Genomic DNA, 15,181 nt, shown 5'->3' on the forward strand with positions numbered 1-15,181 from the left:
GGCTCACCCATATCTGGGGATCGGAGAGAAGACCGTGTCGATCACGTGACACTGAGAGGGTGGTCCGCTGGAGGCGGGCGCCGCGCTGGGCCGGGTGCTGGTAAGGGTTTCCCGCGCCCCTAGCCTAGGTCTTGGAGAAGCGGGAGCGCGTTCGGACTTATGCTGCTCCTGTTGGCCGAGGCCGTTCTCTTAACCTCATCCTCATAACCACTCCCCTCACCGCACCTTGGGAGGGGTGGAAAGGGACTTGCGCGGCGGTCCTGGGCCTCCCCCGCTGCCGCATTTGGTATATCCTGCCTCGGGCCGGAAGCCGCGGCTGTGGGGCCGCCTCCCACACCTGTACGGATGGCGGTGGCCTGCGAGGGTCATTTTTAGCGCGGGAAAAGGAGTTCTAGCTTTGCTGCTGTAACTACACGTTTGCAGAGCTCTAAAACAGAGATGGATAAAACTGCCCTGCCCCGGAGAACGTACGCACCGCCTGTCTGGGAAGACCCTGTGACGGGCAATGTAACAAGCTCCCGATGGGGACCATTCACTGCGCCCAGGGAACTATGGGGCCCGCGGAGGGGCGGGGACCGCGTTCTCCTTGGCGCTTAGAGAAAGTTCCTGCAGGAGGCGACCTGGGAGCTAAGTTTTTAGACTGACTGAGGGTTAGCTAGGGAAAAAAGGAACAAGATCGTGCATTCCAAGCATTGGGATAGTCACACGTGTAAAAAAAAATTTTGTTCAGGAAAGTGGTAATGGCTTGTTCTGGCAAGTGTGGCAAAGTGCTTGGGATGGTGGCCGTGTCCTGGTCATTGCACGCCTTATGCTATCCACCCTTCCAGCTCCTGAAGAGTGAAGGCACCTTAGCGCCTAATTCTGGAAATGGGATATTGACCCCGATGAGCTGACGCCCAACTTTGAGTTTGGAAGGAAGAGTAGGTATTAGTGATGGGGCAAAGAGAACTTTAAGTGCAAAGGTTGGAAAGTGTGACAGGGTTAGAGGTGTTTGGAAGAGGGACAGGTGGGAAAAGATTGAGGCCAGATTGGGGAAGGCTATGCTGAGTCACTGATACAAATTTTACACACAGCAATTGGAAACAGTAATGCCTGAGCAATCAGTCATAAAGCCGACCTAACTTGTTTAGTGGATCATAAGGACAAGAAGGAACCGGTCAAGGGCAGAATGTGTGCTGAAGCTGGAGTGATCTGAGAAAACTTTACAGAAAGGTGGAATCTGTGTGTGACTGGGAAAATCAGCTGGGAGGGACTATGGTCTTATAAATAAACTGCAACCTGACCCAGATGAGATGAGTCTTTCCCAGGGTGATATCATGCCACAATTCACATCCAGGCTAAAAAGCCTGGAGAACCCTACTGCTAGATTACATCATCTCCTCAGTCTTCATGTTTAAGAAATAATCTTTTTGGCTTACAGATCTGGCAAGATCAAAGCTGCAGGAGAATGGACAGTGAGGTACAGAGAGATGGAAGGATCTTGGATTTGATTGACGATGCTTGGCGAGAAGACAAGCTGCCTTATGAGGATGTTGCAATACCACTGGTAGGCTGTAATTTGTGCTGAGGGTGATAGGTTAAAGGTATGATCTGGTAGACCCTAGTAGGGGTAGGATATCAAGACAAATAAACTAGTAAGGCAAAGAAATCAAAGCTGTGGAGTCCTCTAACTCTAGAAGCTTCTGGAGAACACTTAGCTTGACTTTGAAGAGAAATGTGGTTCAGAGGGCTGACGTGACCAGCTCAGTTAGGGGATCATTCCAGAACTAGAACCCAGGTCTTCTGAGCCATGTTCTGTCTACCACACCAAAGCTAGTAAACTGGATGATGAAAGTTTAATGCACACAATGAGGAGGAATAAGAAGCAGTGGCATATGCACTTTATTTCTTCTTTACCTGTGGTTTGTCAGTTGACATTTTTAGAAACTCACATTTTTGGAACACATACCTATTCTAGGTTCCCTGGAAAATATTTGGAAGAGAACTGGCTTTTCTTCTTTTGCATTTAGACCATCACGCTCTTTTCTTTCCTGACCTCTGGAAAATTCTCCTGCAATGAGTTTGTTAAACCTAACGTAATAAGTGACCTAAACATTTTGCTTGAATAAATATTTATTAAAAATCCTATTTATGTCACAGAGGACTAGCAAGGAGAACAGAGACTGTTTTTCTTTAGAGCCTGCCAATTGCAAAGAGCCATTAATAAAATAGAGCTTGCAGGCAGACCATGTGCTGCTGCCATTTACATTTTCATCTAAGAATAAGAGGTAATATGTTCAGTGAATAATAAACATAGCAAATAACAAGTAACAGCTTAGTTCAAGTTTAGAAAAATAGTCAAAAGAGCATAATGAGAATTATAGTTCCATTTATTGAATACCTGTTTTGTGTCATAGACCAAGGTTGAAATCTGACATACATTATCTGTATCCTTAAGACACCCTTCAAGGGTGGTTGTGTTCTGCCCACTGTATAGGAAGGAAACAGAATCAAAGAGGGGAACTTGCCCAAAAGTTGGTAGCCAATAAGTTGGACTTCACACCGAAGTCTGTGAGGCTCCAGATCCTGTCCGGTGGTGGTTCTTTCATTCCGCAAGCAATTCTTGAAGCCTACTATGTGCCTTAAGACTTGGTAAACGTAAGTACAGTTTCTGCCCCTCAGAGTCTAGAGAGGCAACATATATCAATAAATAATTGTAATAGTAAGTGTTCTAAGTGAGGGTTGTGAACAGCTATGTAGTGTAAGAAGTGGCTGATTGCCTGGTGGGCATCGGGAAGGACTTCAGAGAGATAAATCACATTTGAGCTGGTCATAGGGAGGAAAAGAGGTTTAGTGAGGGTAGACAGGGGCCAACCAGCAGAGGGGACAGATGTGCAAAGGCTCAGAGTTTTAAACTGCTTTGGGAGATGGTGAGGCAATTCAGTGTGGATGGAGGATATACTTCTCATAAAAGGTAGGGAGAAAAGTTGGTCTTGGACCCAATTTTGAGAGGAGCATTTGATGCCATGCTTAGCCCTCATCCTGAGGATATCCAGGAGTGAGTGGTCTCCAAAGTAGAGATCTGCCACGCTCAAATATATTAGAAAATCAGTTTAGCAGCATTGTTAGAGAATGTGTGTCAAGGAGAAAGGGGCCAGTGACAGAGCAAAGAGACCAATTAGAAAGCTAATGCAGTGTCTAGACAAGGGAGGAGGACCTAAACAAAAGCAAGAAAGTGGAGGGGAATTGCTGAATTCTGGACATACTAATAGCAGGATTTGGGGACCATTTGTGTGGAAGGGGTTGAGGGAGAGGAAGATTTCCATGCTGACTTCCAAGTTGTAGCCTGGCCCTGTTGCTAATCTGTGTTTTTTCCCAGGACTTGTGATTCTAAGGCAATGTTTGTGTCATTAGCTTTTGTTGCTGCCTAACAAATAACCCCAAAACATAGTGGCTTAAAACAGCCGTTATTTATGTCGTGATTTTGTCATTCAGCTGAGAGAGTCTTGTGATCTTTGCCAGCTCGGTTGATCTCTGCTGGACTTGGTGGTGTTTTGCAGTCGGCCAGCAGGCTGGCTGGAGGCTGGGATGATGAGCTGACTAGGCCACAGTCTCATGATCCTGCAGATTAGCCCAGACTTCACAATCATTTTAGGGTTCTAAGAGCAGCATGAGAGGAAACTGCAAGGCTTCATGGAGCCTAGGCCAAGAAGTCACATGATCAGTCCCAATGCAAGATTGGGGAAATAGACAGTGCCTTTTCATAGGAGTGGCTACAAAGAATTGTGGCCGTTTTTGCAGTACCCCACAATAGATGATTGCTATGTTCACGATACTTTATGATACTTTGTGTTTGTTTTCCAGGCATATATGCAATTTTATATGTTGGCATTCATTGCAAGAGACAATAGTGACCAAATGAAAAACGTGTTATTTTAGAACAAGATGAAATTAAATAATATCTGAATTAAATAATTGATTAACCAAGGACTTGTTTATGCTTTGTCAGCTGTAAGTAGTTACTGAAACAAAACTTTCTCTTTGCGATATTGCTTTAGAGAAAATGGTAGTTCCTTTCAATTTGTACAAGTATGTTTGAATCTGAGTATTTGTAGAGCAAGATGTGATTCAAACATACTTGTACATATTGTAATTAAATCATTTTATTCATATTGAACATCACTTTGAAGGAAAAAAGTTATTATATTCATATACTGCACATTGGAGTCCAGTGGGAAATCATAAGTCTAGATATTGAATAATAGTTTGCTACCCTTAAAAAAAAGTCGGACTTCCATGGTGGCGCAGTGGTTGAGAGTCCGCCTGCCGATGCAGGGGAAGCGGGTTCGTGCCCCGGTCCAGGAGGATCCCACATGCCGCGGAGCAGCTGGGCCCGTGAGCCATGGCCGGTGAGCCTGTGCGTCCGGGGCCTGTGCTCCGCAACGGGAGAGGCCACAGCAGTGAGAGGCCCATGTACAGCAAAAAAAGTCTAAATTCAGATAACTGAAAAGAAATATATTGGTATCAGTGAATTCTAGTACGAAACAGAGTTCCAGTAGTAATAAATTTAAATTTAAAATACAAGGAAACTATCAAAAACTTCTCACCACACGCCAAAAAATGGTGAACTGTGCAAGGTGATGGATGTGTTAACCTTATTGCAGTAATCATTTCACAATATATATGTGTATCAAATCATCACATTGTACATTTTAAACTTACACAATGTTATATGTAAATTAAATCTCAGTAAAGCTCGAAATATATAAAAAAATTCCCCAGATTCTACACTAAGTGTGGCCCATGGCTTACCATTTTAAGAAAGTTGCGGGTAGGCTATGTTGTTTTATGTTGCCCTGCTCCACCACTAGGGGGAAGCCTCATCTATTGTGTTACATTTTCAGTGCTCCTACCTCCATTATAATATAGGCACATTGGATACAGGATCGTTGTTGAATACCTTTCTTGTGCTTAAGGAACATGCCAGCAAATGTGGTATTCTATAAAGCAGCCTTCCCAAAAAAAGATTTAGTACTGGCTCTTTTCAGTGTTCCTAGCCACTAGTAAGGATGACAGTTAGTCCTTGCACTGGATACCCCATGCAGTGCTGGGCACCTGACCTGCATTTCCTCATTTAGCCCTCACAGCAGTCCTGTGAGATGGTGACTACTTTTTTCTCTCGTTGCCTAAGAGGAAGCAAAGGCTGCAAGGGTCTGAATACCTTGCCTGAGTAACCCAACAAATGGTGGAGTCATGGCCTTGGATCCCAGTGGCTCCCAGAAGCCTGTGTCCTGAGCCTTCTGCCACGCTGCCTGCCACACAAGTACCAGAGTCATAATGCCATCACTCCCGGCTGGAGACGGATGAGGCACGTTTGAGCGAGGCTTGTGATGTTTCCTCACATTTTTTATTTTCTAGCTATTTCCATAGGATATGCTTCTATGCTGCCTGTTTCTAGGAACTCACAGGTTTTAATTCCAAGTGCTTTTGAGTTTTAAGGGGCTTGTTAACATAGAGTGTGACATCGTCCTGAATGTCCATTGTACCTTTTCAGAATGAGCTTCCTGAACCTGAACAGGACAATGGCGGCACCACAGAATCTGTTAAAGAACAAGAAATGAAGTGGACTGACTTGGCCTTACAGTACCTCCATGAGAACGTTCCCCCCATTGGAAACTGACGCCTGGCTCCTTGTTCATCCACAGATTTTTTTTAAATACACAGATACAAAATGTTTTCTTTCAGCCTCCTAATTTGAGTCTTTTAGTGTTAGATCAACGCTCAAAAATGTACAACTAATTTTGTGGCCACAAAATGCAGTGTGAAAATACTCAACCCGAACCAGAAGCTGATTGCGATTTCTTGGGATTGCAGAATATCTGGCCCTTTGAACCTAAAGTTCTTCATTGACTAGCTAGTATTTGAGCATGATTGATTAAACATTTGCCTTTAACTCTGATTTTGCTTTACTGTCAGAGTTTAACGCTTCCCAACTACTTATATATGTCCTGTGACACAGGTGATTGAAGATATGAGAGGGAAAGGCGAAGAACAACGAAGCCAGACATGAGAATTAACTTCTCATGTACCCCCATTCTGAGAATCATCTGAGTGGGTGTGTGTGGAGTCTGTAGATGTAATGGACGTATAGATGGCCCATTCACTGACTACTGGGATTCCTAAGATTCCCCATGATATTTTCAAACTTTGGATAAATTTACAAATTAAAAGCTATCTTGACCGTTAACCCCTGCTCTCCCTACAGCTTCCTTTGGTGCCGCTAGAAAGGCGAGATAGACCATTAGTTTTATCCAGTAACAGGATTTCTTATTTTCTCAAAGCCCTTTCAGATATAACTGAAGCACCATGGAATCAATATTTAGTTGCACATTTGTGAAATAACTTGTATTTTGGAAAACGCCTTGATGGACATTATCTCCTAGAATTCTTTGCCTGTTTTATGTGGTATCTCTTTTATTCTCTCCCCAGATTGTAAATTCTGTGGGAAGAGGCCCTGGCTTTTACATCTGTATCCCTCACTGAAAAACTGGAAACACTGAATAATTGAAATTTCTCTTCTCATCGTTTTTTTAACTGGGTCATTTTATTTACATACCTTTTAGGAGTAGGAAGTGTACTACAAAACAAATGAGCCGATTTTAGGGTTTCGATCAGAAACATGGTTGTAACAACTCACCTGACATCGAGACACACCCAGGCTGATCTCCCTGTGGATCAGTGACTTGCCTAGAAGTCATTTATCTCAGAATAAAGACCCCAAGTCAGCAGCCCCTCAATAACTGAAGACAGACAACCCAGTAGAAAAGAGAATTACGATGTTCAAAAAAAACATTTTATACCGAAAGAGAACAAAGCTTTTCAAAAAATTAAAGTACCTAAAATTCCACAGTTCTTCCATGTTCTAGTTAAATGAGGGCTTTACTACAACTTTATTTGTGGTGTATAATACCTAAAACACTGACATCTGGATATTAGGAGATGTTCATATGAATCCATCCATGCTTGTGGACCCAGCCTTTCCCAGGGGTATTGGTGGAACAGTAAATATGAAAGCTGTCTGGATTTCAGCTGAATCAGAATTAGGCTTGTAAGACAGGCAGCTGTTGGTTTATCTGCTTGGCTTGTGACCCTTATCTGAGAACTGCCCCCACGCCAAGTTTGTGACCTGTGATGTGGTGACAGCCATAGCTCATGTGAGGAATTAGGTGACAAATTCTGGGCCAAATTGTCAACTGCAGCTTTGGAATCTGCCCATCTAGGACTGGCTTGAGGATCATGGGCACAAGAGATGCTAGGCTGCCATTGTAGGGTGCCTTTTCAACCTTATGTGCCAGAATACCCAAGGAGGAAAGTGTCTGCAGAGGGAGGCTCAGAGGCTGTGTCCCTGTAGCTTTCCAGTTGGTTCCTGTGCCTTTGTTCCTGTAACTTTCGAGTTCAAAGCATGTGTGTTGCTCTCCTCTATGGGAGGCGCCTCACTTGGTGCTGAGAATATGGCAGTGAACAAAATAAGTATGGCTTCTGCCTTCATTTAGTGAGGGAAACAAGCATTAAACCAATAGACATACAAATCTCTGATTTTAAATTGTGACACATGCTAGGAAGAAAAAATAGAAGATGCCCCTTAGGTTCCTGGAAGCAAAATCTGAAGCAGTTTCTTGTGCAAGGAATTTATTGAGATTGTGCGCTCAGGAGAAATCTGTGAGGGAAGCAGGGTAGGGCAGGGGGAGAACCTGAGCAAAGATGTGGCTTCAGCTGGAGTCTGGCCTCTGCCTGATCCCACAGGAGCTACAGAGCACGATGTTACCAAGAGTCTTCCCACCTTGAAGCAAGATCCTAGGCCTTCGCGTTGAGTATGCGGTGGTCAGCCATTGGCTCTGCCCTCCCTCCGTCCCCCAGGGAGGGCATAACCAGGCATTGCCAGGGGCCAGGGCTCTCCAGGGAACAGTGTATCTCCTGGCAGCCAACACAGTCAGGGAATGGGTGCACAGACAGATGGGGCAAAGGGGATCTGGGCCCCAGCAGTGACTATTGCAGGGTATAGGGAGTATGACTGGGGACCTGATTTAGATTAGATAATCACAGCAAAACTTTGTGATAAGTAGCTTTTATAGCACATAATTTCAAATATATTGTATTTGAATTTTTTCCATTGTCCAAGGCAGCGGCCAGGTCCTTAGTGCTTCCTGTTCACAGCAGAGAGCATGTGCTCAAAACCAACCCTACCCCCTTTAGGGGAGCAGGGGAGGGAGGAAGAGGAGGATCCTCTTAGGAGTAGTGGAAGTCTGTGCCCCAGTGGCTGGTGATACCCAGGGAGATGGTGAACTTCAGAAGCTCGTGGTTTGGGGGTGCCCCAAAGGATACCTGAAGTCAACCTGAGTCTCCCAGCTTGGGCAAAGGCACCCTAGCACTGGAACCACCTCCTTCAAGGGCCCCTCAGAGTTGACAGTGAGGATAGCAGCAGGGACGCAGATGGAGTGGAGAGTAGAGCTCCTCGCCCAATTTCAAGCTCATTTATGAACATCCTAAATGCTTGTGAGACCCTGAAAGAGGAAAGGATGCCTCAGGGACCACAGATCTAATTTCTCCTGCAGCACAGCAGAATGGAGCCGAAAAGATTTAATTTGCTCTGAAGAAAATAAGAAAACATGATATTTCCTGTACCCTCCTTGAGTTTGTGGGCCAACACCTGATGGATGGGTAGGAGTAGCCAGGGGAAGAATTAGGGGGTGAGGATTGATGGCCAAGAGCAAATTGCATAAAGCTCAGAGGTGGAGCTGGCATCCCGAACAAGGTGGGTGGGGAGGCAGGAGGAGGTAGAGGAGTGGCCTAATCAGGTTTTATTTTTTTTAACCTTTTTTTTTTTAACCTAAGTCACTCTGGGTTTGAGCAGGTAAGAACAGAAGTGGAAAGACAGAAGACCTTTGCCTTGGCTCAAGTGAGGGATGATGATGGCTTGAACCAGCAATATGGGGGTGGCAGTAGAGGGACTTGGAGTACCTTAGAGGTCGTTGCCCACAAGTGCCAGGTGAGAGGTGTGTGTCATGAAGCCAGCACCCCGGATGGTGGTTGTGTGGTTCAAAAGAGACTCGGGTGCCCAGTGTGAGTGCTAACCTGTGACCAAGGGGGAAATTCTCTGAGCCAGACACACGACTCTGGGTGCAGCCTCTGTCCTCTAGCAAATGGAGAATCTGGTCCAGAAGCTGCCCATCCTTTGAAGTCCAACTTAAACCCACTTCTTACTAATATAGTAACAATAATACAGTTAACTGAGTGCTTCTTTGTGTTTTAGACGCGTGACCTCCAGCCCTCATGTCCACTTTTTAAGGTGGATATTATTGCCCTCATTGATCAAGTGATGGCAGCTTAAAATTGAATAATTCATTCCAAGTTAAAGTCACTCAAATAGTAAATGGGTTCCATCCTAGGCTGTCTGATCCTAAAATCTGTGTCCTCTTCCTGGACCACGTGATGTCCCCTGAAAAACCTTCTGTGACCACTGCATTCTGAAATGGGAAGAAAATCCTATTGGATCATTTAGAACTTCCAAATGTTTACCTTCTTTTACAATTGAGATTAAAAAAACTGAAAAATTTTTGCTAGGAACCTAGGAGTCATGAAACATTTAAAAATTCAACCTATTACCAAACCTATATATAATTCATATAACTCATAATTTTACCACCATGAGTCATGTTGTTGTCACTGGTTTGTGTACGAGGTCAAATCCCTAAGATGTGTTTTCAGATTTTGGTGCTTTGACAGTTTGATGTCAATGCTACTTAGTACCCAGCAGGAGGCGCTCAATTCCTTTAAGAAAGTCAGAATTGCTGGCGGAACTTTAAGTAAACTCTAACTCAAGGTCCTGAATAAATGTGGTTTTTGCTTGGGAGCGATTCTGCATATCTGGATTCCCAGTGTGTTGGGTAAGGGTTTGTGTGAGTCCCCGGAATTTTGGCTGGCCACACATGGACTGGACAGCTCACCTAGTGGGCTTCTCACTCCCACTCTGTGGGGGGCCAAGAGGGCACATGGAAGGTGCGGGGAGTTCAGAATTTGGGTTACAGAAAAAGGTAGCCAGAATCGGGGGTTTTGCCCACCTGTGACCCCAGCTTATAGACATAGTCTGGCCTGGGGACTCTTTACTATGCCGTTTCCCAGCTCTTTGTGTTAAGTTATTTGGAGATGTTAGGTACCATCCTGGAATGATCTATTAGACTCTAGAAAGACTGTTTGTTTCCCAAATCTTCCTCCATGATGTGGCCCTGCCACGGTTAAATTCATCCCCCAGTCCATTGCCACGCTGCACCTCATCCATGGGCTCCTCTGGGAAGTACTGGGGGAGGTTAGGGGCTGGTGGGGAAAAGCAGCTGTGCCATCTCTTGAGAGGACTTCACGTCTGTGGCCTTCCTGGCCTTGGCCTCTGCACCTGAGCCAACCAGGACTGGCTTCGTGAGCACACAACCTGTGCAGACATACAGGCCCTGCACGCAGAAGGCCCTGCTGTGGCTCTGTTGAAACCAGTAATCATTTTTGAACAAGTAGCCCACATTTTCATTTTGTACTGGGCTCTGTAAATTCTGTAGCTGGTCCTTGGCAGTCATCTGTAGGGGTTCCACCTTGTTAGTGAGAATTCAAGACACCATGAGTATCGGCCTTTGGGGTGATAGAAAAGCAGGCAGGTCCGGGAAAAGGAAGAGAAAAGCTGGTGCAGACCTCCAGGCTTGCTGCGGAGTCCTGAAATGTATTCTGGCTCCTCAGCAAATCCTACAAGTGCAGTTGCTGAAATTGTTTCCTGAGCTCCTCTGTCATTCTTGCTGCCTGATAGCTGACCCTGGGGTGAGGGGTATGTATAGAAATGCTAGAAGTGCAGCAAGACAGATTTTTGTGGATGGCTAAGAGAACCTGAAGGGAGATGATCACCCAATCCCAGGCGTGTTCTTGCCCAAGTTTCACCTGGAGCTCAGCCAACTACTATATGGATGTGCACTCTGTCGCCCTGGGTACAGCAATGCAGCTGGCTCACAATATAGCCTCTGACCAAGTAAGAGGAGAAGCACAACTACAGAGCTGGGAAACACCGTCAGCACATTCCTTCATGACGAGTTCTACCTAGGTTTTTATTTAGTTTACCCTTCTGTGTTGAGCCATATGAAAAAGCTGCTTTTATAGGTCAAAGTCATCAGTCACAATTTCCTCTGTCTTTAGCTAATATTCTTACCTAGAGCCAACTGTGCATGAATACACCCAAAGACACATACACACACAGCGCACACAAACCAGATTTGATGGGGGAGGTGAGGAGTTGGCAAAGGGTGGAGAATGTGAAAACAGCCAAATGACTGGAAAGGAAGTGAGGGAGGTTGATGCATAAACCCATCCCAGTGATTCCACGCCTCCCCTAGTGACTCAGCTCCCCTTTATCGTCGCGCCACCACCCAAGGCCAAAGAAGTTTTCCTCTGCCCTTGCCATGGTCCTGCCTCCATTCTCCTGACACCTCTGCCCATGCAGCTCAGTCTCAAGTACTACCCGTTGCCCCCACCACCGTGCTCACAGATTGGTACTCACTTTAACTGGCAGGCAGTCTAACTGTGAGGTCTTCTTGAGGAAGAGTGAGGTGGCAGCTTCCCTGCCTCTTTGCCAGTGGGGACACCCTTACATCTGTCATCCAATAAGACCCTCCGCAGCCTACCCCAGCTCAGCCCAGACAGATGGGAACAGGCCTGCCTGGTGAGGCCCTTCTCTTCAGGCCCATCTTCCTGGCTTTCGCCTTCCCAGCCACTCTCCTCCCAGCTCAGGCTCTCAACTCCCAGGGCTATGCAGATGTTGGGAGATACTCCTTCTGCCCCACTTCCAGCTGCTGTTCAGCCAGGGCTGCCCTCTAAGAGATTCAGTGCTGACAAATCCAAGCTCTTAGCCAGGGAGTACAGGCAGCAGAGCCTTCAGGAGTACAAGAAAAATGAGCCCCAGGCCGGACTGGAGGGTTCCTGATGGACTGGACTCAAGACAGGAGTGGAAGGGCTGTGGCTCTGGTCCCCCCTCCTCCCGTTGACTGCTTCCTGCCTCTTTCACCAGGTTTCAGTCTTTCTCTAAAATCAATCAAGGAATCAGTCTTTCTCTGTGTATGTTCCTATTTCTCTTTCTTGCTATTTTTCTCCCTTTCTCTTATTCAAGCATTTATCTAAATATCTTCCTCTATACATTAGACTTATCTTTCTTCTTTCATGTTGCAAATTCCTTTAAAGTAGAACTCACATCACATTTGCATCTTGTTTTATTTTACATAATAGTTACTTATATGAAATTACATGTAAGTAAAGCATATATAGGCTGCTGCAAAGTATAGGGGCTAGAAGTACAGACTTTGGAGGCAGAAAGACCTAGGTTGCAAACCCGGCGTAGAAAAAAAAAAAAAAAAAAGCCAGCGTAGCACATCTGGTGCCCATCCTCAAATAAGTTATTTACCTTTGTGAACCTGAGTTTCCGTCTTGGAAATTGGGTTGACAGTATTGCTTGCGTGGCGGCTTACTGGAGGACTAAACGAGACAATGCAAGTAAAGTGCTTAGAACAGTTTCTGGCACGTGGGAAGCACTTGATAAACATTAGCTTTTATTTGTTTTCAATATAATAAAATAAGCGTTTCCAAAATAATTCTACACTGATACTCAGAAGTAAAGCAAAGAATAATCCATTTTATTATGTAGATAATTATTCCCCCCAAATCCTTGGGGATTATTTTATATAATAGAACCAGCAATGAATTAGAAGGCAAAACACCTGGGTTCAAGTTCTAGCGCTCTTACTTACCAGCTGTGTGACCAGGAGCCTGCCTGTCAACCTCTCTGAGCCTACATCACAGGGTTAGGGAATAAAATGAGTACAATAAATTCAAAACTGTTTTGTAGTTATAAAGAACTGTATACACTTACATTAGACATCTTTTTTACTTCATAAATTCACAATTTATTCTAAAATTCATGTTTCATAGAGCTCTTAACATACGTGCTAATTTAAACATAATAAATGTACATGTAGGTATATCTGTATGTGAATGTACATAAACATTTTTTATAAGCCTGGATGGAAAGACAGCAAATTATTGGCAGTGGTTGCCTCTTGGAACAAGATTAGACTGGCCAAGAAGGAAATTGTCACATCTTACTCTATCTTCTTCTGGAAAAGGATAGTGTTGGGGTTATGGGTAACTTTTGAAAATCATAATGTAGATATTGTGAAAATCAGAATGGCATTGCTTTTAAAAAAAGTATTTCCACTGCCTTTGAATAAGGATTTGGAACGTACATTAACACTTGTGTCAGAATTCAGTAACTCGTTCTACTGACGTTCAGCAGGAGCACCAGTTCTGTGTGAAGCACTCTGGGAGATGCAGAAGTAAATCAGATGTGGAATTTTACCTGAGATTACAACAGATCAGATAAGACACTTAGGCAAAGAGTCATAATCTAGGAAGAAAGTGGTCAGTGTGCTTGGTGTACTATAAGTGCTCAGTAAATACTTTCTGGATAGATAGACACAGGGAGGGGTGGATGGATGGATGGATGGATGGATGGATGGATGGAGATATAAAGATAATGCCATGAAAGAAGGAAGGCAGAAGAGGAATAGGTCTAGAGCTGAGGGAATTTAGAAAAGCTTTGTAGAAAAGATAGCCTTTGAAAGACAGGCTGGTTTTGGACATCTAGAGATGAAAAGGGGAATTGGGAAAGTCCCTTAGTGATGATATCCTTTCATTCCTGATTCAATCCCGGTTTTTCCTTCCCTCTCTCACTTCCTTCCAACTAAGAGGCAGAGCTGGTATGTTTGGAAACATGTGAGAAATTTTGGTGTTACAGTGACTGGGGTGGTGGGGAAGGGAGGTGTCAAAGGCTACTGCTGTATTTAGTGGTATTTTGGGCAGAGCTGTTAAATATACTGCAGTAAAGAATTATTCTAAAATATTGATGGTGACCACATTGAGAAATACCAGTTGGTGAGAGAAGCATCATAAACGATTATTACAATGTCATAAAGAAAGTGCTGGGCTTCCCTGGTGGCGCAGTGGTTGAGGGTCCGCCTGCCGATGCAGGGGACATGGGTTCATGCCCCGGTCCAGGAAGATCCCACATGCCGTGGAGCGGCTGGGCCTGTGAGCCATGGCCGCTGAGCCTGCGCGTCCGGAGCCTGTGCTCCGCAACGGGAGAGGCCACAACAGAGAGAGGCCCACGTACCGCAAAAAAAAAAAAACCACATATAACAAAAGTATATGTTTCTATTTAAACATGCATATGTCTGCAAAAATCAGACAAAGGTCAAGAAGGACACAAACCAAGCTACCCTGAAGGGTGAGGAGGGACCAGCACAGGGCTTTTGCTTCTACTCTCTAATCTTCTGTATTATTTGAACATATGAATATTTTACAATAAGAATGTACTCATATATTACATAATTATAATACATAAGATATTATAAAACACTACAGGGGCAAGATTCCAACTTCCAAATACCTAGACATTTGACATAGACATTGATCTATCTATCATCTCTCCATCTATCTAGAAAGACGCAGTGAGAGAGAGAGAGAGAGAAAGCAAATATGACAAAATGTAATACTTGTTGGATCTAGGTGGAGGGATATGGGTATTCATTGTATTATTTTTTCAACTATTTTAAAATTTTTCTCATAAAGTTGGAAATAAAAACACATCAAATACACATCCTTGGACACATACACACTTTTCCTGCGCAAGCAAATTTTTCCAGATGTGTGAGCAAAGCCTGTGGCTTGCTCGGCGGCAATTATGGCCAAAAAGCATTGGCAATCCTTCCCTCTGGCTTCTTAAAGCAAGTGTGTCTCACTCCTGTGTCTTGAGTAGGCTGCAGAGGTCTCAGTGTACACTAACTGGGGTGGTCAGCAGCCCCCTCCCCAGTCCCTCTGCAGGCAGAGTCTGGGCCAGGGCCTAGTGGGGAGCAGGGACCTAGCTGTCTCTCTGCCCCTCTTCCTACAGAGACCAAAGCCAAGGGCACCTTTAACATGAAATATGCCCCACCCCAGGTGTGTATTTATGCCAGCCAACCCCATGAAGGGTAGAGGTGGCCATTGGTAAGGAGAGGACCTGGGGGCTCCTTCATGGCCACAGGACCCTTCATCAGTCTTCCACCTGGTGTTTATTTTTGAGATAGCA

The 15,181-nt window shown here is 44.7% G+C and overlaps 2 protein-coding genes across 5 annotated transcripts in view; one reads left to right on the forward strand and one right to left on the reverse strand.

Annotated features, from left to right (window-relative positions):
• The window catches only part of CEP63 (centrosomal protein 63), a 76,135-nt gene extending 75,829 nt beyond the window's left edge, over nt 1–306 (reverse strand). For both annotated transcript variants that reach the window (XM_022582536.3, XM_089911115.1), the window contains exon 1: nt 8–306. The gene's annotated coding sequence lies outside the window, so the exon portion shown is untranslated. The remainder of the gene's footprint in view (nt 1–7) is intronic.
• ANAPC13 (anaphase promoting complex subunit 13) lies at nt 1–5,715 on the forward strand. 3 transcript variants are annotated; one of them, XM_022582546.2, is made up of 3 exons: nt 1–100; nt 1,421–1,546; nt 5,534–5,715. In XM_022582546.2, the coding sequence occupies exons 2-3, from the start codon at nt 1,448–1,450 to the stop codon at nt 5,657–5,659; spliced, it is 225 nt and encodes a 74-aa protein (XP_022438254.1). In that variant the 5' UTR covers nt 1–100; nt 1,421–1,447; the 3' UTR covers nt 5,660–5,715. The 3 variants fall into 3 exon arrangements, with proteins under 3 accessions (XP_022438254.1, XP_022438256.1, XP_089767245.1); XM_022582548.3 differs by lacking the exon at nt 1–100 and adding an exon at nt 371–467; XM_089911119.1 differs by lacking the exon at nt 1–100 and adding an exon at nt 636–1,212.
• The last annotated feature ends 9,466 nt before the right edge of the window (nt 5,716–15,181 follow it).

The sequence above is a fragment of the Delphinapterus leucas genome, chromosome 4 (genome assembly GCF_059928025.1).
Source record: "Delphinapterus leucas isolate spDelLeu-1000000601 "Yukka" chromosome 4, BTC_Dleu_Yukka2, whole genome shotgun sequence".
NCBI classification, from domain to species: domain Eukaryota; kingdom Metazoa; phylum Chordata; class Mammalia; order Artiodactyla; family Monodontidae; genus Delphinapterus; species Delphinapterus leucas.